Consider the following 24219-nt stretch of genomic DNA (forward strand, 5'->3'; position numbering starts at 1 on the left):
GTTTCAATTGAAAACTTTTCATCAAAGAGGTCAAAGGTCACATGTGGGGTACCCCAAGGTTCAATCCTAGGACCCCTTTTATTCAATATTTATATGCTCCCACTAGCTCAGGTTATAACAGGAAATAATATTAGCTACCATAACTATGCAGATGACACACAGCTCTACATTACGATGTCACCAGGTGACTCAGAGCCCATCCAATCACTGAACAGATGCTTAGAACAGATAAATGTGTGGATGTGCCAAAACTTTCTCCAGCTGAACAGAAACAAAACTGAAGTTATTATTTTTGGACCTAAAGAGGAACGATCTAGAGTCAATGCACAGCTTCAGTTATTACAACTGAAAACCAGCGATCAGGCCCGAAACCTGGGAGTAGTGATGGACTCTGACCTGAACCTCCAGAGCCACATAAAGACAGTTACAAAGTCGGCCTTCTATCACCTGAAGAACATTTCCAGGATTAAAGGACTAATGTCTCAGCCAGATCTAGAGAAACTCGTCCATGCGTTCATCTTCAGTCGTATTGATTATTGCAACAGCGTCTTCACAGGTCTGTCCAACAAATCAATCAAACAGCTGCAGCTGATCCAGAATGCTGCTGCTCGCGTTCTCACTAAAACCAGGAAGATAGAGCACATAACACCAGTTCTAAAGTCCCTCCACTGGCTCCCTGTAGCTCAAAGAATAGACTTTAAAATACTGTTGTTAGTTTATAAATCACTGAACGGCTTAGCACCACAATACATTAAAGATATGCTTTTATTGTATCAACCTTCCAGACCTCTCAGGTCTTCCGGTTCTGGTCTGCTCTGCATCCCCAGAACCAGAACCAAACGAGGAGAAGCAGCTTTCAGCATCTATGCACCACGAATTTGGAACAAACTTCCAGAAAACTGTAAAACAGCTGAAACACTGACTTCTTTTAAATCTCAACTGAAAACCCACCTGTTTAGAATTGTATTTGAAATATAATCAATTACAAATTTATTGATGTAATGATTGATTCTATATTGCATTGTGATTCTGTGTTTGTTATGATGTAAAGCACTTTGAAATGCCTTGCTGCTGAAATGTGCTATACAAATAAAATTTGATTGATTGATTGATTGAAATTACAAGCAAAAAGTTGGTATTTATTTGCAAAAAATGAGAAATGGTCAAAATAGCAAAAAAGATTCAGTGCTTTCAGAACTCAAGTAATGCAAAGAAAACAAGTTCATATTCATTTAGAAACAACAATACTAATGATTTAACTCAGGAAGAGTTCAGACATCAACATTTGGTGGAATGAATAACAGGTTTTCAATGGGATTCACTGCAGAGGCCTTGTAACTTCCTCCTGTACACAGTTATGCCAGAATTTTCACACAATTCATCTTTTCATGATGAAGGAGCCAAATAACGTTGGAGCCAGATAACATTTTTACAAAAGAAGATGTATAAATCATTTAAAGGAAATTTTCTGTCTAATGGAAATGAACCAGAGAGCATTAAACTGGAGAGCATTTAAAGGGTGTTTAGAGCAAAACATCATGTTATATCTATGTTTCTAAAAACAGTAAGCACATTTAAAAATTTAAAATAAAAAAAAAGGTAGTAATAATCACCCAGCAACTTTTTAGCAAGATGTTATTGTTTTCATGTCTGGAAAACAAGCCATTTCCAAAACCTCACAATTATTAAGTCGCAATCTGTGTGCACTGCTCCGTTACCTAGCAACGCCTGCCAAGCCCAGCCACGTTACCTAGCAACCAAGTGAGCTGTTGGGAATTTCAAGCAGGCCAGACATGGCATATTGTGCTTTTTAAATATCTTGTTGGTTCTCCCACAGACAATACGCTCCACAACTACTTCTTCCTCATTGAATAAAATCATTTAAACTTTTTGTCTTGCGAGTCACAGATTTTGTCATCTAACTTTTGCTTTGGATAGAAATTGAATAATGCATACCAAAGTTTAGTGTTCTGTATATAATGTTGCCACTATGACAACTTTTGCCTATATTCTGGTGATTTTTCGCAGCATATTTTTACTTCTAATATGGACCTATCGTCTTCTGCAGATCCTAATAATTTAAAAAGTTTTCTTCGCTCCTACCTTTCTGAAAACGATCATATTGGGGTAGTCATCATCTGGGTCTATGGTACTCATGGTGCTCATGGACCTCATGGACAGAAGTGGTCGAGCCTTTCTGACGACTTCATTTGGTTCCTCTGAGCCTTCATCAGATTCACTGGTTTCCACAGAGCTTGGCAGCTGCTGCTCCTCTTCCTCCTCCTCCTGCTGCTGCTGCTGCTGCTGCTGCTGTTGTTCCTGCTGAGGTGCTTCAGCCATCACCGCAGTGTCCCTTTTCGGATGTGTCAAGTTATCCTCTCTTCTTTATCAGCGACAGACTTCTTTCTTTACGTCTTGTGCCCTTTCCTCAGTGTCTGGAGGGTGCTGCAGGGAGAGATACAGATTAATTGGACCTTATAACTCACTGGTGGGCTCCATCAGTTTTTTTCTAGGGCTTCGGTCAGGAAGAACAGAATGGATGAAATGAACACATCATAAATTCTGCTTGTTTTCTCAGTTTAACTTCCTGCTTATTCAGCACATCGTATGGTGTTTAAGCATTTTATAAATATTTTTTGCTTATTCATTCATAAACCATATCACCTCCCACACTGTCACAGCAAGACCATCAAACCTCCACAATTTTAAATCAAAGCATTTATTTCTCATATTCAATTACAATAATTTATGGGACTGATTCCAAATCTTGCTCAGATAATTTTGATGACATACTGAACCTGAATATTTGTTGTTTTACCAACCGTATGCTTCCATCTCTCAGCAAAATGAATAAATTTGACCTGACTTATTAGTTTTCGTAGTGAAAGTTCAACTTTATCAATATTTAACATTGCAAATGTGTTGTATTTTATTTAACATAGCCAAATATTCGTATGGCACATCCAACCAAATGAGTATTTTATAAGTGATGGTTTTGTTTTACTACAGAGGGGAAGAAACTTTATGATGCTCTTACTCCTGACAAGAATGCTGCTGTGGTTTTTAATTCTCCCACTTCCAATTTTGACTCAATATAAGTCACAAACAAGTGGTTCAAGTTGGTCATTGTAAACCCAAAGTAATGTAACATTACTCTTCATGAGTCTATATAAACTTATGACCACAACTCTTTGTCTGAAAATACTCCAAGCATCCTTTAACAGAGGGTTGAATAAAAGGATGCAGTGTTTCTATCAGAGAACTGCCAAAAATAGCAGTCTTCCGTCTCAGGTGGGATTTAATTTTTTTTAAAAAGCACAGAGAAGAAGAAAAACAAAAAAAATGACATAAGGATTTCATATTTATGAATTTTTTTTCCAAAGAAAAGTAATATTGTTCCTGAATCTTACATGCTTAACTGTGACCAAGTCTTATCCCACTAAATCCACCAGAGATTAGTTGTTCAGCAGGTTTTTTAATTAAATGATTTTCATCCTGAGACAGTTCAGTTCTCAGACTGAAATTGGCAACTCACGACTGAAAATCTAAAATATACTCTAAATGGAGCAACACTTTCTCCAATTTTAATTAACACAAGTCAGAGTGAAACTCTAAATCTCATCTATTGCCAGAAGAGTAAAAGTTATAAAATGGAAGATGTACTTCTGCTGAAGATAACTCAATACTTTCTTTACTATATCCTCATGCAACAATCTGCTGAATGCTTTGTGAATGCAACAGAGTTAGTCGTTTTCAGCAACTTGAATTGTTTCTGGCCATCTTCTCTCCGAGCACATCCGACTTAACGTGCAGCTATTTCACTGATATTTATTTCTAGAGATTAAATGAAATCCAAATAGAACATTTGATTTTAAGTGATCTTTAAAAATTAAGACATCTACAGCTACAAAGATGCTTGGAGGATGGTGGTGGAAAAATCATGCTGTGGTAAACAGTTTTCTTCAGCAAGGATAGGGAACCTGGTCAGAGTTGAATGAAGATGGATGGAGCTAAATACAGGAAAGAAACTGGAAAAAACAAGGACGAAGATGAAAAAGGGCAACAAGAACGCTTAATCCCCAAAAATTTGGTCAGAGTGGTCTTGACCAGGGACCCTCAAATCCAGGCGTTGACTGCCGGTGTACTGCAGGTTTTAGATGCTTCTCTGCTTCATCACACCTGCTTGACTGCACTGATGGGTAATTCAGATTTGATTGAAGAGTGTTGAACCAGGGACGCGTCTAAACGTTGCAACACACCGGCTGCCAAAGCCTGGATTTGAGGACTCCGGGTTGAGACTTGAATCTAATTTAGACGGTTACAATATCTATAATTACCTTTAAGGCTCTCCAGTACATTCTCCAAAACAATGAGTAAAACCTTGATGTGCAAATTTGGTAAAGAAACTGCAAAAACATTGCAGACGAATGCTAACCAAAGGCACAGCATTGATTTGTAAAAAGAGTTTCCCCCCCCCCCCAATTCAAAAATGTCTACTACTCTGTGTTGCTATTGGTAACGTTAATAGGCATTTTTAACAGGACGAAGTAATGGGACAGTTGTTGCAATTGTGTTTCCAATAAAAGCAATGACGTTCTACATTTGTTCCTGTGTAAACATTGTGGCACTGGTATTTTTTGCATGTACCATTAAAAAAAACTTTGCCTTGCCTGAAGACTGAAACATTTTGTTGATTATTACAAAAACTCAACTCAGAAACTAGTTAAACATCTTTAACTATCGCTGGCCTGGAACAGAAACGGCATCCATCAACTGCAAGCATCAAACAGAAATTCTGCTACAAGTTTGGATAAGCAAGCGTGTAATGATCAGGATTTTTTTTTTTTTTTTTTTTTTAAATGTGGAACAAACTGAGCTGCCATCATATAGAAAAGTTTACCTACATTTCAGCTTGTGCTGCAAATTGTGCTCTCTTCAGTGTATGTAAGCCCTGCAGTCAATACATATCTAATATTTGATGCTAAAACAAAAGCTGAATGATTAATTTCACATTTCACTCAAAAGACATACAGACAGCTGTCAGGAGGCTTTTTGACCAGTATAGAAAGATGATAATATACAACTATAAATAGAGAATGGGGCTCCCCACAACAAAACTGTGTGGATCTGTGAAAATGATTGTGAAAAGCAGGTTTGCATTCATTAAAAGGTAAGTTAGCTGTTCTTAGCTGGGCAAATTTCAGCAGGTAACTCATGCAAGCTGATCCAATATTATTTGGGCCCAATGCCCAGCTGTGTGTGTGTTGTGAAGCTCAGACACACATTTAAGTCCACATCAGCTGGCACTTTAGATCAATGCTCTCATCAGCCAGCTGTTTGTTCCTCTGAAATTTTCAGAGAATACACACACGCGCGCACAGTGTGTCAGCAGCAGAGCTTCAGAGGGCTGCTTCCTGTGAGGAAAGGAAAATGTGGCGTTTGTTTGCAATTGCAAATTAGAGGGGGACTGAAATCATCTCAGAATTAATGGCTTCCAGCCTGCTGTCGTTATTCCAAACATACCATCTGTTTGGTCTGTGCCACAAACCTGCACCTCGCTATGACAGCAAAATGCATGAATTGTTTCCTTGTGATCAAGTTCACACACTGATTGATCCGTCCTCAGCCCAGGATTAGATGTAGGCTTGTTAAACTGGGATCAGCGTCAGGAGATTGGCTCTGACTGCTCATTTTGCATGTAAATTAAATGTTCAACGTGAATACTCGCATCCACCTTTATCACCGTGTGAATTAAAGAGCCTGTGGCGTGTTTGCTTTATCAGAGATTTTGGTTAAATCCACTTTCACCTTTTTGTCCTTTATTCTAGCCAACAAATCGATATTTCTAAGCAGCAGGACATCCTAATTGCGTTTTTGGAGTAAGGGGGATGGCAAAGGGTCAATCTTTTTTAGCCCTTACGAGTTTTCAGAATTGTATGTAAAAAAAAGCTAAGAGGTCCCAGGTGTACCTGCAAACGCAGAGAAATATATAAAATTTAAAACTTTAGTTTAATGTGAAACCTTGGCACATACTGAAAGGGCAGTTTGCTTGTAGCACCTCAATTTTTCACTTGTTGCAATGTGTGACCTTTCCTTGCTGGTGCATTGCAGCACTGCTGATTTTCTCTTTTAAAAAAAGACAAAGCTGAAGTCCAATTAAATGAACCTATTTGCTAGACAAGTCTGTTTGATTTGTCCCCTACATCTCCACTCTCATCACTTTACCTCAAAGTTGCATGAACTTACAAGATGGAATTAAAAAGGTAAGATTTTAGATTGTCACTCCAAAATCTTCATTATGACTGAAACAAAATGCACTAAATTAATGCAGATTTTTATTTTGTTGCTCTTTGGTAAAAGTTAATAATTCATTTTACATTAGGGCTGCACCGATTGCAGTTTTCTAATGTTAATTACACTTGTGCCAAACTTTTTTAATGGTCACAACATTAAAGATCAGTGTTTGATAGTAAATCCACTGTATTCAAATAGGAACAAAACAAACAATGAATCTTACATAGATATAATTTTCTGGTCCAAATTTCCAGCTACAAAGAACAAAGCAGCATCAAAGACAAAAAATAAATAAAAACTTGCCGTGATAATTCATTGCAAGTCTCAAACTATTAACCCAATAAATTGGATCACATTCACAGCTGAATATTACTTTGCCCTTCCATTTTCATCTCAACACACGCTGAGATGACAGCAAGAGGAAACCCAGTGAGATCTCCAGCTGCTTCTAAAGTCTTTTTTTATCAGTTTCCCTCAAGACCCTTTGCAGAGCAACACACTCGCAGCTGGTGGTTTCAGCACCTATTCCCACCACCTCCCAGGCAAGACTAAACACTTGGTAGTTTCAACACCGGATGGCTGTAAATCAAGGAAACGATCAAATCAGTGGACGTGGACGGTTATATCACAATGTTCAATTCTTAATTTGCAACAAAAGATTACAGTTGCCAGTCAAATTAAAGCTTTTGCTTTCATTTATGTGTATATATCCTGCATAAATCGTAGACAGATTTAAAACGTCCAAAATTTAGATTTTTTTATTTAGATCAAATAAATCAAGAATGAAGGTTTGTAGCTACATGTTTTCATAACATCAGTTCATTAAGAAGCCATGAAAATCAGTTGGATGTTACTACTTAAGAAAAGGTGAAGATGGGTAAAATTTACTAAATTTATCAGAGATTTTGAGCTTATTTTTCACTTTTTAACAAAACACATTAAGAGCTGAAAAGAAAAGCAAACAAGCAGACATGTTGGTAGAAAGCTGGTAGTGTTCTAACGCATTGTTTGCGATCCATGATGATCCCTCACACCTATTAGTACGTTAAACACATTTGTCCTGTTAGGTTCGGTTAATTTGTCGAAGTTTTTTTGTTTGAAAACTTCCTGAAATTTAAAGTGTTCATTATTTTTAACAATCCTGTACAGCACCATAGCGAGCTGATCATCAAGCCATCAATTAATGAAAAAACATGGAGTTTGTCAAAAGTCGCCAATCACTGTAGCTTGCCATCAACTTAGGTAACAATAATTAATGTTTCCCCATCCTGATGGACACAGAACATCAAAATAATTTGGAATCATTAGCAGTAGCAACCCTATCAACAGTGGTAGGAAAAGCACAAGTGCTCATTATAAAACGTTAGTTAAAACACAAAAATCTAAATACCTTAAACTTGTTTACCTATCCTTGTTTTTGCACCTTAATTTTCAGCTTAATTTTGAATCTGTGTTGATGGTTCAAGAAAGACTACGATTTTTCTAAATGAACTAAAACAATAATCTGCACACAAAATGTGTATTTGTAGCAAAACAGCTTTTAACATTCTTTCAAATGTTGGGCATATTATTATGCCAATAGACTGCACCCAAACATCACAAAAAATATTTGATATTTTCAATCTAAGGAAGTATATTGTAAAAAAAAAAAAAAAAAAAATCTCCAAATAAAGAATTCCTGTAATGTTTTTTTTTATAGATCTGTAAAATCTCCCGTCATATTACAATATTTGAACTAACATTAATGTCATTAACATTTTACTCCAGAAAAATATATATTTTTAATACAAGTCTTTATATTGAAGTTCCAAACATGGAGGGGTTGGATCTTCAGACTCACTCCATTCAATCTGAGCTTTTGCCAAGAATGGACAACAACAAAAGAAAACAAAATCCCATTCAGGTTCTAACTGTGCAAAGCTGGTGGAGGAAAACGCCACGGCTGCTATAGTTGCAGCAAAAGCTGGTTCTGCAAGGTAGGGTTAAAAATCAACAAACTTGAGATTTGTTTTGAAAAAATCTATAATTTTTTTTTATTTCATATTTTTTCTGGCTCATCAAATCACATCTCATTAAAATACATTTAAGTTTGTGGATGAAATTTAAAAAAATGGTAGGATTTTTAATACTTGAAATTAGCATGGAATGAAGTAGAGAGTAATTTGTGATCCATTATCTAAACACACATCTTTAACAAAATGCAGTTAATTAAAAACAAGGAGGTCATTAGCAATTAGTTCCCATTCTGTGAATGGAGAACTTTAACAAAAGTCTTCCTGATATTTTTCAGCATGAAACACTTTTGCAGAGATCAACTATGGGTTTTGGGTAATAAAAGTAAGATCAGTGTTGGGCCTCCAGCCATGAAGGACTTAAAGGCAAAACTAAGGCAAGACAGAGAGAAGAATCTGCAAGAACAAAAAAAACTGGGAAAATAAGTCTGGAAGAAGTAACCAGCAGAGTGAGGACAAGGTGAGAAGAGCTACAGAGTAATAGAGAAATGGCAGCATACTTCAGGATACGGGATATTCACAACTAACCTCAGAGCATTACTAAAATGTACCTGCAAGTAATGGACTGCACCGATAAAATTGTGCCCCGATTCAACAAATAGGACACTTAAAATATGTGTCAACTACAACAAAATAAAAATACTCCACACAGTGAGTCAATGCTTTCAGGAATGATGCACTTCTTTTTTTTTTTTTTAACTTGACACTAAAATTAATGGTATGACAAAAACGCAGAGGATACATCTGAATCCTCCCAATCCAGAATGTGAATCGCCTGTAACAGTCAAATTACATAAACGTCGGGCTAACCAACTTCAAAACTGATCATATTAATCTGAATTAGAATGTTATGCGATTACTACAACAGAATTATAAGAGGTTCTGCACGATGGAAACTGAAACATCTCATCTCAGGACGATCCACTCCCTGAACGCGCACGCATCCAAAAGCTTCAATCATCCACTCAGACATATGTGCCCACCAAAACTCTCCACATCCGTGAAAAACCCCCACAGAAACACCCACTGTGACTCAACTGAGCAGCCGAAGTTGATTAAACCATAGTTGCGGTTAATAGGACTGTCCAACATCATCCAACATCCCGCTGATCCAGCACCTCGGCGCATCACTCTGCCAACACCGCCGCACTCGTTTTTTTTTGTTTTTTTTTCCCCCTCCCAATCTTCTACACATCTTTCTCACTCCACCGCACATCATTCTTCCCACCCCCATCTTCAGAGCCTTGTTTCTCACCTCTTACCGCCCGCTGACGTCCATCCTTCGCTGGGAGCTCCGGAGACAAGAAGCGGCTTCACCACCGACCCAACAAGCGCCTGAAGAGAGAGGGAGAGACGGAGAGAGGCAGAAACGCAGGAGGGAGGGAGAAGAAACAATCCTTACACACCCAAAACCGCTTCAATAGAACATTAGTTGGTACAACGTGCAGCCAAATAAAGAAAAAAAAAATAAAACAATATCATTATAGGTCATTTAAAAATCAACCAATTAACTATTGTCATGCCAAAAACCTAATTTTGATATGGTATTTTAAAATATTTATGAACTAAGGCCCTCTCCTGCGAAAACTCTGATTTGTCTTTGCATTACTTCACAAAATATATTGCATTTTAAACGAAGAAAAGGGCTCTATCACTTATACATGCTTATTCTTGAGATAATTTAGTAGAGCAGCTAACTCACTAGATATTTCTTCCCGAGAAATGTGCTGCGATAACAGTAATAATTAAAAATAGCTCATTTTTATAGAAGAAATACGGTTAAGCTTGGAAACTTACAACAAAAGCAGTAGAGAGGCTGAAAATGAACAGGTGTGGAGCAATCAGTGAAAGGAGCTGACCAGTGACAGTGCACGAGTAATGATGTGTTCCAGTTACCTGGGAATTCGGCACCTTCAAGTTAAGTCGAAATTTCAACATGGCGACGCCCATAGGCATTTTTTTTTTTTTTTTTTTGGCAATACTTCTTACTTTACATAAGTAGACATCACTTTTAATTTGTTCCGTTTACAGTTACAGACAGATTTCAGACGCACTTTGGCATGCGTCATGTAAAATTAACGTTTCTGTTGGTGCCAGGAGGAGCGGCCATATTGAAAGTCGGCCTAAAGTCATAACTGAGGCTCGTTGGAGCTGCTCCCAGTTTTCCAGTGGGAAATCAAACTTTAGTGGGCGTTCCAGTTGACTTTTCCGCCTGGGAAATTGGATTTCCCAGTTCCGAGTACAACAGGAATGTAGCATAAAAAGTAGCCACAAAATAAACAAATAAATCAAAATAAAACTATTTTAAAAAGCACATTTAAAACTTTAAACTTCACCTAAGAGTTGAACATAAAACGAAACTTTGAATAACTTTAAAAGATCAGAGATCAAAAATAACAGCAAGAAATCTGGAAAATATGACCCAAATAAATTGAAGGACCATTTATGTTTTGGACCAGTTTTCATCTTAAATGTAAGAATTTAGCTTTTTTTTTTAAGCTAAACTAAAACCGTACTCCCCCATGGAACAATAAAAAAACATGCTATTTTTAAAACAAGCTGCTCAGAGTTTGCAAGCATTTGGGGGGAAAAATGCTTGCACTCTATGCAAACTTTAAAAATGACAAAGAAGCATTTTATAATTAATTTAACATGTTAAGGAAGCAGTTCTATGAGGACTAAAGTGATCAAAATGCAGGTTTTAATGTCATTTTTAGTGGAAATCAATTTGAGTTTTGAGATGACATTTGTTGTGATTTGTCACTATATAAATAAACAGATATTCAAGTTGTAATAACTGGATTCTTAGTCTGTGCCTGAATAGTTTGACACGTTTCATAACCTTTTCTTGATAAATTGTCAAAAATGTTAAAATCTTTACAATAGCTATTATCAGCATTTTCCATTCTACAATGGTGCTGTAAAACTGCTAAGCATAAAATCACTGTAAATTATTTTCTGCCTAATTCTAATTTATTTCTCCAGTTGTAAAATCGCACCTCCAGATATCTAGCATTTCTAATCGAGCAGCAAGTTAACAGAAAATGTTGTTATTCCCTTCAGACGCTTCCCAGCTGCAATGTATTCCAACCGGAGGTTGAAATAGTAATTCGTTTCTAAATGCTGGTGTGAGATTTGTTCAGCAGCACTGAGATAAACTCTGTCTGTGCCTCTGAATTTATTTCCTGTCAAGCATCCGGCTTTGTCAGGGTCACAGATGGCGATGATCTTTTAATATTGGAGCTTGATGTTGTCTACTTTGACTCCAACAATTCAGGTACAACACATGCTGGATCAGACCGATTCTATTTGCAGCTTCACGCAAACTATTTTTTCACAAAGCATTTAAAAATACCTCACAAATATTAACATAAATATTGTCATCTGCAAAGAAAGTAGAAAGTAAATGTGAACATTTCAAGCTGGATTAAAGGAAACTACTTCACACATTGTTTGAGACATTTATTAAACATTTTTCTTTTACAGAAGCTGAGTTCTGAATATTGGCCGAATGAAGGATTTAGTGAGTTAAAGCAGAACGACATATTAAATTTTCTTTCACCCTTCTCGTCATCTTGGGGTTTTAAATTCTCTACAGATTTATCTTGACTATTACATCCATTCCTATCATCCAATGTCACTGCACTGAAAAATAAATTACTATTGTTCACATTGTCCTTACTCTGACAATTTATTCTCACGACTCCAGAGCTGTTTGTGGTTTCAGAGGTGTTTATGAGAAATTGACACGTTTTACATTCATATGTCAACTATTGCAATTGAAACAAAGGATTTTTAATTTGTTTTGACAAGTTTACAGAAGGATCAATCTAAAAAAAAAAAAAACACACATCTCAGAGTGCAGAGCTGAATGTTACAAAAAACATATCTTAAAAACCAACACATCAAAAACTTCTGTTGTGGTTTTGCTAGACCTCAATGCTACGTTCAATATATTTAGACGTAACATCCTGGAACACGGACTTTAAAAAAGGTCTGGACACATCATTTGATTGAGAAAAAAAATAAGAATTTCTTCCTTTCAAAACCTTAACGAGTTCTCCACTAACAGAAAGATTTCCTTACTTTAATTTGCAATATTTGAAATACATTACAGTGTATTTGAACAAACAGTTCCAGATCACAAAACAACGCATGTTCTGACAATTTCAGGAACACCATCTGTGGGACGAAAGATTTTTTTCAGCTCAATCTCACATCATGAAGAAGGCTTTCTGTACAAGTCTTGGTAAGAGTGAAAGGTGCAAAAAGTCAGACTTTTGAGGGTTCATGTCTCACAGTTAGGAAGTGATGTTTGTTCCAATTTCCTTATAAATTAAGGCCTCTGCTGGAGGCTGTCAGACCTCTTTATGCAGGGGAATTCAAGGCTTTCCACTGATGCTGTGGGGTTCTGACCTCCATATTGGCAGCCTTACAGTTCCTGTAGTTTTGAAGTTTGCTTTCTAGCAAGTTACACTTCTCAGTGAAACAACAAAATACAGATTTTCAGTACATTTCTTATACACTATAATTGGATTGTGTTCACGTGGAGGCATGCTTGCTATGCTGAAATTAAAATGACGATTAACTAAAAATTCTGAGACGCCAGGATGAATATAATTATGGCTCTTCTTAGCTTCTGCACTGATGTGATTTGCTATTTCTGAAGCATAAACGAATGCTACCAGCTTGTGTGCTTTAGGATGATTGATAAATGCTACAATTTCTGAAGCATGGACTTTCTTTTCACCCACTTCTTTCTTTTTTTAACCTAACCCTCTGTTTGGAAGTAATCTTCCCCAATTCTTCATCCTGAAAATGGGCAAAGCTTACAGCTCTGCTTGCCTTGCAGTTACAACTCTTAGCTGATGGGGACTTTGGCCGAGCGCTGAGGCACATCAAAGCGACTGATGCAATGATGGACCGAGGGAAGAAACAGAGTTTATACCGTGTGTGAAACCCAGTCCCACAATGAGGATATCAACAGACAGCCCATTTACTGCGATTCAGGCGGCTTATTTTCTCAACCGGTGTTGCAGACTAAAAATATTTGGTGCCCTGATTCAATAAGCCATTACTGGGACAGGGAGTGAGGAGGCTGAGGTGGTGGGGGGCGGCAGCAGGCTTCAAACAGCCAGCTGTTTCTCTTTTTTTTTCTCTTTTTTTGCTTTCTCATGTTCATGCTGATCTGCTCTGTACCAGCGAAACAAAATAAGCTTAAAAATCGATAGCATGCACTTACGAGGATACTGTCATCAAAAACAAAATTGATACTAATGGGCCAATCTGCTCAGGCAGACGCGTTCGCACACAGACACACACAGCATCTGCTCATGGGTAGAAGCTATAACATTCACTTCGGACTGAATTATTGAGCATCAGTAAACAGGAAGAGAAGTTCCCACTGGGTTTATGAGAGTATAAATGTGTGTGTGTGTGTGGGTGTGTGTGCGGGTGTGGGGGTGTGTGTGTGTGTGTGTGTGCGTGTGTGTGTGAGATAAGTGGTGGTAAAAAGTTTCCAGAAGGATGTCCCATATTTGTTCATCTTTTCCAACTAACAGCACATGTTTAATGGCATGTTTTGGAAGTGCTTGTGCTGAAAGACTTGAGAATTAAATACATTGCAAAAGTTAATAGTTTAAAGTTACAGCTAAAATCTACTGTGTTTTACTAGGATTTTCCATCATAAAGCACATAATTGAAGGGGTAAGAAATTACAAATTATTATATTCTAACCCCTAACCTTAACCCTTATTTATGAATCTGTCAAATTTTTCCTTTATGAAAGATTGAGAAGCAGAAAGCCCTAAATGTCAAATTTACAGCCACACATAGAGTAGAGACCACATCAAACCTGGAAGAAAGAGTCCTGGTCAAATGAAACTAAAATTTAACACTTTGGCCTCCCTTTAAAAGGATTTATGTGGCAAAATACCATCACTGCTCATTATGTTTAATTCACGTAGAAAACCACCACTGAAAGAAAACCACTTTCAAAGGGACTCTAATTAAATTAGATGAACATCAAACATCTTAGCCTACCAGCAAATCTTGGGTCAAATAACACTCATATTTTAGAATGGTCTACTAAAGTTTTGTCCCTAAACCCAAAACAGAATTTAAAATTCAAATTCAACGAAATAATCCATCCAGTATCACTGACCTTCAGCTATTTTGTGATGAAGGCTTTGCCAACATTTTATAAATAACCCATTACTTAACTGAATATCACAATATGACATTCTTGTAGTAAAAACTTCTTGTGTCACATTTGACCTTCTAAAAATGCTGTTTTCTGCAGTTTCCTTCTCCCCCAAGGAAACGTGAAATATATAAAATCCCTTGTGTGCCACAATCTTCCTTCAAGTCTTCTTCCTGTTGAGTGTGCCTGGAAATGGAAACAAAAATGAGATCATTATCACTGATAACATCTACTACAATAATTCAAGGCAAAACAAAAAACTTATTGACAAGATACAGCTCAGAGGACAGTCGATTCTTTATGTTTAGATGGGGGGGGGGTTCCAAAGAGGCAGTCCACATCTTCGTAAATGGATTCATAAAAGCAATTGTGGAAATTTCAAAGATGTGTCTGAGAGCTTCTGCTGCAAGCCAAGACAAGACGGCGACTGACAGATGATGTGTAAAATCAAAAGGCAGCCTTAAAGCCCGCAGAGGGACGACTCACGTCTCAAAAGACGCAGAAACAACAAGGCTCTGCCGCCGAAGAACAAAACACCTCGACTTTTTCTGGTCTCTGCTCTCGAGCGCTTGATGAGAGCCGAAGAGTTACACAGAGACATGAAGGCGTTTTGTGTGGGCTGCTGGAGTGTGTGGGATAAAAGCACTAAGGGTCCGCACGCAACACATAAGAAAGGAAAGAAAGAGTCAGGAGGTAGCCTCAGTCTCCTGGTAAACAGGAATGTTTCACTTATTTTAAGTCAGTTAGCAGAAAGGAGCTGGTAATGCTTTGCTTCTTATTAAATATATTAGCTGAAATCTAAAAATTATGAGGTGTTTTTCCATTCAGCTACAAAAGAATGCAAAAAAAGGTAGTTTTTTTTAATAAAATTGCTTTTTTGATGGCTTAGATGTTATAAAGGAGCTAAGCCAAAGCTGGATTTGCATTTGCGAATTAACAGGCATAAAAGCAAAGCAGGTTACTTCTGTTTGGGATCCTCAAATCTGAAGTCCCTTGTAAGATGGTCCAGCTGATTCTGCATCCACCTGTAAGATGATTCATGAATTGCCACTTCCTCATTTAACACTTTCTCTGTACCGACCCAGGAGTGACTGAACCTCTGAAGACATGCGCATCACCACAGGTGGACAGAGATAATGTTACGCCCACCTGTTGGCTTCAGTTTATAAACTGTCGCAACTGCAGATCCTGTTTGCGAATCATTACAAAAGTCATAAAAATGTCTTACTTAAACTAAAAGCTTTTTTCTAGGGGGATCAGCAAATGATGCATTGATGTCTGGGATAAGATGTGCAACTATTTGCAATCACAGTGTTCTTCCATATCTATTCTGACAACACTATGAGGATAAAGGAAGTGGGATAAAAGGAAATAAGGTTTAATTACATGGCTTTTTTTTTTTTTGCTGAGAATTAATTCTCAGTAAATTGAACCTCAGTGCATACAACAGTTCTGGACGTCTGTTTTTGTTTCCCTGAGGAAAAGAAAACATGTTATTTTAGGATGACTGCATGTATATTTATTCCTAGCACAGCAAAAGAATCTCATCAAAAATGATTTGCTTTCAGGGCAGCGTCCAATCACAGATGAAACAAGTTTTTTCCTGATTTTGCAGTCAATTGTTTGAGAAGTGCGATAGTCATGGCTGACAGAAGACTACAAAGTATTTTAATTAGTTAATATGGTATATGAATGTATTTATACTTTTTAATTTAAACTTCTATGTGTTTTATTGGAATTTTATCTAATAGACCAATATGAAACAGTGCATACTAGTGAAGTTTACAATTTCTAAAACCATTTTTACACATTTAAATCTGAAATGTTTCAGCCTCCTTTACTCTGATGCGCTTACAAAATAAAACCCTGCAACCAGCTGTCTAAAGAAGCAAGGTAATTATTAAACAGACCATCATCAGTAACTCACAGGAAAAGGAAAACCTACCTGAGGAAGATGCAGAGATCTTCAGCTCAGATGAGATGATCTGTTGAAACAAATGCACTTCATTCCTTCAGGTAGAGGCAAGAAGACAATCAATAATCAATAATCAGCAGAAAGAAATCTGATTGGCAGTTTCCCAAAAGTCATGTAGAGGAAATAGCGAAGGATGCTCTGGTTAGATGAGACCAAAATGCACATTTTGTCTTAACTTTTGAATACCAAAAGTACTCAAACTTATGTCAAACTCGAGGTTCGCAGGACATCTCCGGCCCGCCTTAGCCTTTTATTTGGCCCTCTAAACATCAGAGAGCCACATAAATAAAGAGTTGTGTGCTTAAATTTCATTTTAGCAATCAAGTCATATCGGTTTTTATTTGTAGTGTTAAAGTAAATCAAGGTGAAAATGTTAATTTAATTTTAAGAAGCACTCATCAAATCCAGATAAAGATAAAATATTTTAGCAGTTCATTCTGCCACAACAGACCTTTAGAGAAAATTAGTGATCTTGATGTGGTGTAAAATAAAAATTAGTTGTGAACCATGCATTTAAATTCTTTATGTTTGAATGCATAAAAAGATGCATTAAAGGAGGCAATTTTAAGGTGTCAAATTGCATTCCGACTCTTGAAGAGTCAGAATGCATTTCCAAGGAACATGGTGCCAATTTATGGCACAATAGAGCGACTATGTTACCTTTAGCTGTTCGGTTATTTAGGCGTACCAGTAATCATGGAAATGTTGCGATTAAAACTTGTTACAGGTGTCAATTCTTTATGATTGTATTTCTGCTTCCATGTGAAAATGAGAAGCCTTTTCCAAACTGAGGATAACGGATTATATTTTTTGGATGATGTTAGTTCCTTCTCTCCCTTTAAGCAGTGGCTGCCGCATGCTGAGAGAAGAAGAAAATGCAGGTGGAGTGATTTTGTTCCTGGCAGTGGGAGCAGTTAAAATCCAATCAGATGAATCAGTGAGAAGAACAGTGGGAGCCTGAGGCATCCACAGGTCAGATTCAACTTCTCTCTCTGTAGTTACTCACTGCAAGGTGCAATCAGACAAGACCAGAGCAGGAGACAGAAAAGACAGGCCCATCCCACTCTCACTGAATGTGAGCTGCTCCCTGTATGAGGAGCACAAATAACAGCACACCAAGCTGATAGAGCATCTATTTATTTCAGAAACTTTAATACTGTGATCACTGCAAATGTCTTGGTCATACTTCTTTTTTTTTTTACATCTTACAAAGACAATGAATCTGGGATGTAAACAATATTGTTCAATCTTGTAAAACTTCTGGTCCTCTCTTCATGCTGTGTGCTTTATTTTCTGAGTTTGTTCCTGGAAGAGGAGCGAACGCAGCGCGTCACGACACAGCAGCGCAGCCTGCGGATCTTCCCTTTCCTGCTGCAGTCGCCGACCTCGCAAGCTGTGCGTGACGAGCATCCCGACGAAACGTGCAACATCCCGTCTGTTCTTTCCTTTCCCCACCTGGTCAGTGGCGCATTAAAGAAAAGTAGGGCTCCTGTTTTATGAGGGGGAATAAAATTAAGCATCCTCCTTTGTTGAACGGCAGCCGCACGAAAACATCTGGACAAAAAAAACTGCATTTTAATGTAAATTAACCCTTATTATATCCAAAACGCGTGAACACTGAAAGGATCTCCAAAACAAAATGAACCTAATAAACATCTTTACATTCACATTTCAAATATCCGTCCTGTTGAGCGAAACAAAACAAGAGAATTTATGAGTAAACTGTAACTTAATACAACATTTACAGAATAAAAAAAGAAACTTTACTAGTTTACAGAAAGAGTTTTTGTATAAGATACACTTTGCACGATATATTTTGTCATTCTTCATTGCAGAAAGAACAACCACAGTTCTTCCCATGTACAGAAACTTAATTAGTTACTTAACATTTGTTTGAATTCAACAGAAAACAAGTCTTAGTGGATCAATAACATCTTCTGGGCTGATTTCTATAGATGCTTGTAAAACTATTAAAATCAGATGAAACTGTAACTATCTACTGGTGTAACTGTTAAAGACAAACTACAGATTCTTAAAACAGAACCGAGCTTCTCTCTGCAAAACAACAGAGCCGAACGAATATTTTGCCTATAATAATAAAACATTAAGCTCGTTTCACTCTACATTCATGTTTCCGGAAATTTGTGGCGAACACAGCAGGGTGTTCAACTCAACAATTATAAATCTGAATGCACTCAGCATTTATAAGAACGGGGGTTGATAACTAACTATTTGAGAGAGCAAAGCGTTTCCAGAACACACCTGCAAGGAAAAAACAGCAGCTCTTAAAAGTAAACACACCTGTTAAAATGTTGGCTTCTTGTGATGCATTTCAAAACTCCTTAAGAGGAAGAAGTTTGTTTTTTTTTTAAAAACTGCTAATACCTTGTTGCTTAAGTGTGCAAACAATTTGACTAATAATTTGTTGAACTTTATTTTATTTAGTTTCAGCATTCAGTCTTCTTGAGGCCACCCCTGCCATCGATCACAGAGACTCAGATTACGTATGAATAACATTTCTGTTCTCAAATAGTTTCTTGAAAGGCTGCAATAGGTTTAACACGATGGAGTCAAAAGTGGCAAAATTTACCCACTGGCAGGACACAGGATTTAAATAAAAAATGCAAAGGTTGGTCAGTTTTTTTCCCTTATTATAGTTTTACAATAAACTACATTTTTATAAAACCTGTATATCATTGGAAGCCCTTTCTGATCTAAATCAGCAAATAGGGCTTCTATCCATTGCTTTGGATGATCAATTGTTTTCTATTTTGTTGGGCAAATTTCTTACCATTTTTGACTTGCGGTCAGGAGCCATACATACACTTCAAGGGCCACATGTGGCCCACAGACCACACTTTGAACACCCCTAATCTAATGAATTTTAGTGTACAAAGTTATCGGTCAGGAGATTAAAAAGACAAGATGCTGGTCATGTTCTCCATGTGACAAGATCTCCTGTTTTCCTTATAAGTCTAAACTAAAAAGCAGGATTACAAGATATAAACAACTTTTTTATAAAAACATTCAACAATAGCAACAATCCCTTAAAACCTTGTGGGAGGATCTGTCTTAGTCTGATAAAAACCAAACTGGAACTTCTGAGCCACAAAACAACAGTGAGACACATTGGTGGGGTTACTTTTCTTCAGATGGTGAAAAAAGATTAAGTCATAAAAAGTTGAATTTCTCAGTTTTGACCCCCAAAAAAGAAAGAGTCACAGCATCACATAAGTCCCAGAATGTGAACAGGAGATTTTGTCACTCTTTGATAGATGGAGAACTTTTGTAATGATGATCCTGCTAAAAAGACAGAATGCTGAAATTCAGTTTCAACAATTTATTAGTATATGGGAATTCTCACTAATGCAACCATGGCATGGCTGAAAATCCTAATTATTTTTGTTTTTTAGTTGAAATACATGGAATGGATAATTTTGGAAATGATCTCCGTCTCACAAAAATCATCCATTTTATCAGGGTAAACGGGTAAACTTTTGAGTTCTCTCTTTATTAACTGGCTTTGTGGCTTCTAAACTTTGCTTTTCAAGATCCTTTAGTTCAAATTTTCCCACAAATAAAAGGCACACATATCCAAACACTCTTGTGTGAAGACTCGCCGTCTCACGTTACTGACCCGTCTGATTGGTTTCAGTCACCAGACACATTTAACGCCTCACAACAGCAAACTACAAAAATTGTGAAGGTGGTTTAAAACAAAACGAAAAGTGTGTTACTTTATCCAGATGAAGAACAAGAGGCTTTCCCTTCTTTATCTGCTCCCCGGTGCTGTTTCAAAGGCACATCCCTGCTCTGCCTGGCAGTAAATGACCACAAAGTAGCGAGTGTGTGTTGTAGGCACGGCTGGGTAAGACTTATGGACATTCTCACTATGGCAACACATTTCAAATCCTTAAATGTTATATACTTCTTCAACATGTGCAAATTTACTTCCCGACAATATTTTGTCCCCTTAAACCTGAGGAAAACCGTAGATGTAATGCACAAATAAACCTCCACGCACACAAACATCCACACTAAGTCTGCTCCTTTTTTTGTTTGTTTGTTTTTTTATAAAAATCCACCTCTGATTGTCTCTAAATGCTGGCTGCTTATTCTTCTCGTTCTCATTCCTGTTCTAAGAGTTTTTGTGGCCTTGAATCAAAGAACATTTGGAAAAAAATAAAATAAAATACAAGTGATAAGCAGCACATTTACAAATCATGACATTTTTCACTGGTCACCACTAGAGGGCACTGTAAGCAACACAACAGCAGGCTTGGGCACCACAAAACACAACATAATACAGAATAAAAAGCATATAGTCAGGCTTTAAGTAGAATTAGGAAAGAAAGCCATTTAAATAATATAACTATTGACCATTAGTCTCGAAGAACTAAACACTGATGTCAGTTGTACTGTACGAATAGAACAACTCATTTATGGGAATTATAATACAAGGAAATAAATTAACCTGGGATTAAAAAGAGCCCAACCGTTCCAGCTCGTAATTGTCTCTGTTATTTATAATCCGCCGGCTCTCTATTTTCAGGCAGTGGGAGGATGAGTCCTTATTTTCCCGTTTCTCAGAGGAAAATGCTGAAGGCTCTTTTTGCAGCTGAGATTTTAATTCTTGCAAATATGCCCTTTTCCATATCAGGTGTTCTGTTTATCCAGCTTCTTTTCAAATAACTCCAGGACCTCTTCCTATTGCTTTTAAGACACGTAGAGCTGAGATGGACCAATTAACACAGGATCAGTCTTGGTCTATGGCACTGCTTGCCAATGGCTTTTAATACACTCCTCTTTCAGGTGTGGGTGTATACAAAAAAGATCTGAACGAAGGAGGAGTAAAATGGAAAATAAACATGTCTAAAGCTGGACGTCCAGTGATTTTAGACGCTAAAAATATTTAAAATTTAATCCTTTAACGTGAGATTAAAACCTCTTTCTTCTCTGTTGTGGCTTCGGATCTATAATGTGTGTATTTGCTTGCTGCAGCAGCAGACCTGTTATGTACATACTTGTGTGGTGTTTCAGTGGTTTTCTTTTAAGACGGGGTGTCTGAGGCGTCTTCGATTTGGTGTAAACAGTGTTTTCTTTGTCAGAGCAGCAGAGGAATGTTTTAGAAGAAGAGGGAGTAGGAAAATGAGAAAATTGGTGAGTAAAAAGGCCAAATGTTAGCAGATTCTCCATTTTGGCCACTGGAATAAGTGTGAAAGTCAACATCTTGAGACTGAGGAACAGGAGGAGCAGATCTGTTTGGCCACTGAATGAAAATCGGGGGAGTCAAACAAATAGAAACGAGTTCCACAAATTATATCCTCCTGACTTAAACAGAAAGTCATGATTTAGAGGGGATTACAAACTAACTGAAGATTGTAAAAAGGGTCTAGTAAATCCCACTCTGCCTCTTCACGAACAGTGTGTGTGCAGATGAGCGATGTGTGCGTGTGTGAGGGTTTTTAGATGAGGTCAGTTCATGTCGATAGTGTTGAAGACCCACTCTGTGAACTTCTTGAGCTTGGCAGCTGATGTTTGGGACTCCTCCTGAAGTCTCTGGTTGTCCTCCCAGAGCCTCTTGATCTGAGATTGAAGACGTAACTTCTCCTCCCGCTCCTGCGCAAGAAGAAAAGGTCAGAAAGTAAATCTAAAGCAGTTCTTCAGGGAAGTATGGAATCGAGTTTTCTCACCAACATGCACAGTGCTATTCATGCAGCCCTCCATTTGTCCTTCTACATTTTGTACATGGTTTTCAAAACGTTTCACAAACAAAAAGCTGAAAAGTGTGGTGTGCATATGTACTTTGATTCTGAAAGTTTGGGGTACATCTGCACCAACTCTGCTCTTCTTAGCCACTCCTCAAGCTCAGTCAATTTTCAAGTCTTGATTTGGATTTAGGTCTGTACTTTGACTGGACCATTCCAACACATGAACAAGACTTTATCTTGTAGTTCTAGGGTTGTAGTCTTTCTCATATATTCATCCTTACAACATGATGCTGCCACTACCATGTTTCCCCGTTGCTCAAACTGAGGCGCACAAACAGCATTTTGTATTTAAGGCAACATTTTCAAGTAGCTACATTTCCAGCTTTAGAAAATAAAGTTGACTTCACCTGTACACTTTAAGACAGAGAAGTTTTTTGTGTGTGTTTATATAAACATTTCCTGCCTGCAGACAGTGAGTCACAGCTTGATTGAATAGCTTTGTGGGCCGATTTTGTTTAGTTGACATTTCAAAAAGCCTCCACAAGGTACAACAAAAGTAAACTGAATGGCTGAGGTGGACATAAAAACAGAGACTCAGTTCAGCCAAACAAAGACTGTGATGCTCGTTCTGTTTGCCACTTGTGCAAAAAAATATTTTATTACCCAAGCAGTAATTGTCAGCTAAACAAGTATTTAAACAAGAAATACGTGCTTCAAAATGTCTGTAATATTTTAGACAAAACATTGACATCTAGTTAAAAGATTCAAAAGTCTTATAGCATCTAATCCAGTTTAGATTAGTTCTCCTTCATAACATATGAGACGTACACTTGGATTTATTATCCTACACTATAAATAGATTCTTTAGAAAAATTTTGTCATTTTGTAAACCTTTTATTAGGCGATTTAAAACTTTGTGTGGTATCTAAACCAGAACTAGTTTCACAATCATAAATCTTGATTTAAGCAAATCTAGAGGTAAAAAAAAAAAAAAGCTGTGAAAAAGTCCCATTTGGATTTTTGTATGACTATATCCTTTATCTGTAGTTTATGATGTGGTAAATCAATAATGAATCACATAATTAAAAAATAAATGAAAAAAAAAAACATCTTTTAGTTAACAGAATAAAGAATAAAGCCTGGAAAAACATCGTTTTTATTTTGCATGCTCAATTGTCTATTTTACCCCTTATTTATGTAGACTTGAAAAATAAATCCAACTTTATTATTTTTTAGGTTGCTTACAAATCCTGTTTACAATATTAAGTCCCTAAAAAGCCAAAAATATAGTTTGATAATCCTGTCAGAAAACTCAACTTATTAGGTATAAACTGTGAAAACTTGTTTGAAATTCAAAGACAACATTTTCTTCGATATAAAACGTAACAATCAGGGAAATTAGCTTATTAAAACATTTGTCAATACATAATATTTGCTTCTACACAAATAAACTGATAAAATAAAGTATATTCTGAGGTTTTCTGGCAGAGTTTATCAACACTAAATACTAATACTAGCTAATTTAGCTTTATATATGCTAGTTATTTTTATTTTCCTAGAAATGATCCCCTTCCTACTCCAACTAATATAAATTATCACCCAAGAGGCACTTCAAATGGTAGAGTCGATGCAGAATACAGGTAAAAGTTTTATCTTACCTTCTTCAGGTCCTCCTGTAGCATCTTCACCATGGCCTCCAGTTTAGTCACCTTTCTCTCCAGCCCTATGTGACCCTCACTGCAGAAATGCAAAGCATCCCAGAAAGTTGGTTTGTAAATCAAAAATCTGCTAAACAGGGGGACATTGTCACATTTTGGAGTGGCTGAAAATAAAAACCTTGATGAGGGTCGTGACAGAGGAGCAGGCTGCAGCTCTATGTGTGGTTGCTGAGGACTGGACGCTCCACTGGTTCGGTGGTTTGCATCTCCAAACACATAACTTCTCTGGACTGGAAGGCGAGAAGGACAAAGGTTCACGTTATTTTAAATTCTGCATTAACAGAAGTCTGTGTGTTGATTAGCTTTA

The 24219-nt window shown here is 37.2% G+C and overlaps 2 protein-coding genes across 6 annotated transcripts in view; both read right to left on the minus strand.

Moving 5' to 3' along the window:
- The window catches only part of LOC116733796 (regulator of G-protein signaling 6-like), an 84535-nt gene extending 74864 nt beyond the window's left edge, over positions 1 to 9671 (minus strand). The window contains exons 1-2 of one of the 2 annotated variants that reach the window (XM_032584638.1): positions 9562 to 9671; positions 2104 to 2445 (exon numbers count right to left, since the gene is read on the minus strand). In XM_032584638.1, coding sequence (XP_032440529.1) covers positions 2104 to 2340 — 237 coding nt within the window. In that variant the 5' untranslated portion in view covers positions 2341 to 2445; positions 9562 to 9671. Of the gene's footprint in view, positions 1 to 2103; positions 2446 to 9344; positions 9470 to 9561 lie in introns of those variants that run through there. The other variant, XM_032584639.1, reaches the window with a different exon arrangement.
- Positions 9672 to 17604: 7933 nt separating this feature from the next.
- sipa1l1 (signal-induced proliferation-associated 1 like 1) overlaps positions 17605 to 24219 on the minus strand; it is a 77152-nt gene continuing 70537 nt past the window's right edge. For all 4 annotated transcript variants that reach the window (XM_032584770.1, XM_032584771.1, XM_032584772.1 and 1 more), the window contains 3 exons: positions 24031 to 24142; positions 23853 to 23931; positions 17605 to 22102 (listed from right to left, as the gene is read on the minus strand). In XM_032584770.1, the coding sequence (XP_032440661.1) occupies positions 21959 to 22102; positions 23853 to 23931; positions 24031 to 24142 (335 nt within the window). In that variant the 3' untranslated portion in view covers positions 17605 to 21958. The remainder of the gene's footprint in view (positions 22103 to 23852; positions 23932 to 24030; positions 24143 to 24219) is intronic.

The sequence above is a fragment of the Xiphophorus hellerii genome, chromosome 15 (genome assembly GCF_003331165.1).
Source record: "Xiphophorus hellerii strain 12219 chromosome 15, Xiphophorus_hellerii-4.1, whole genome shotgun sequence".
NCBI classification, from domain to species: domain Eukaryota; kingdom Metazoa; phylum Chordata; class Actinopteri; order Cyprinodontiformes; family Poeciliidae; genus Xiphophorus; species Xiphophorus hellerii.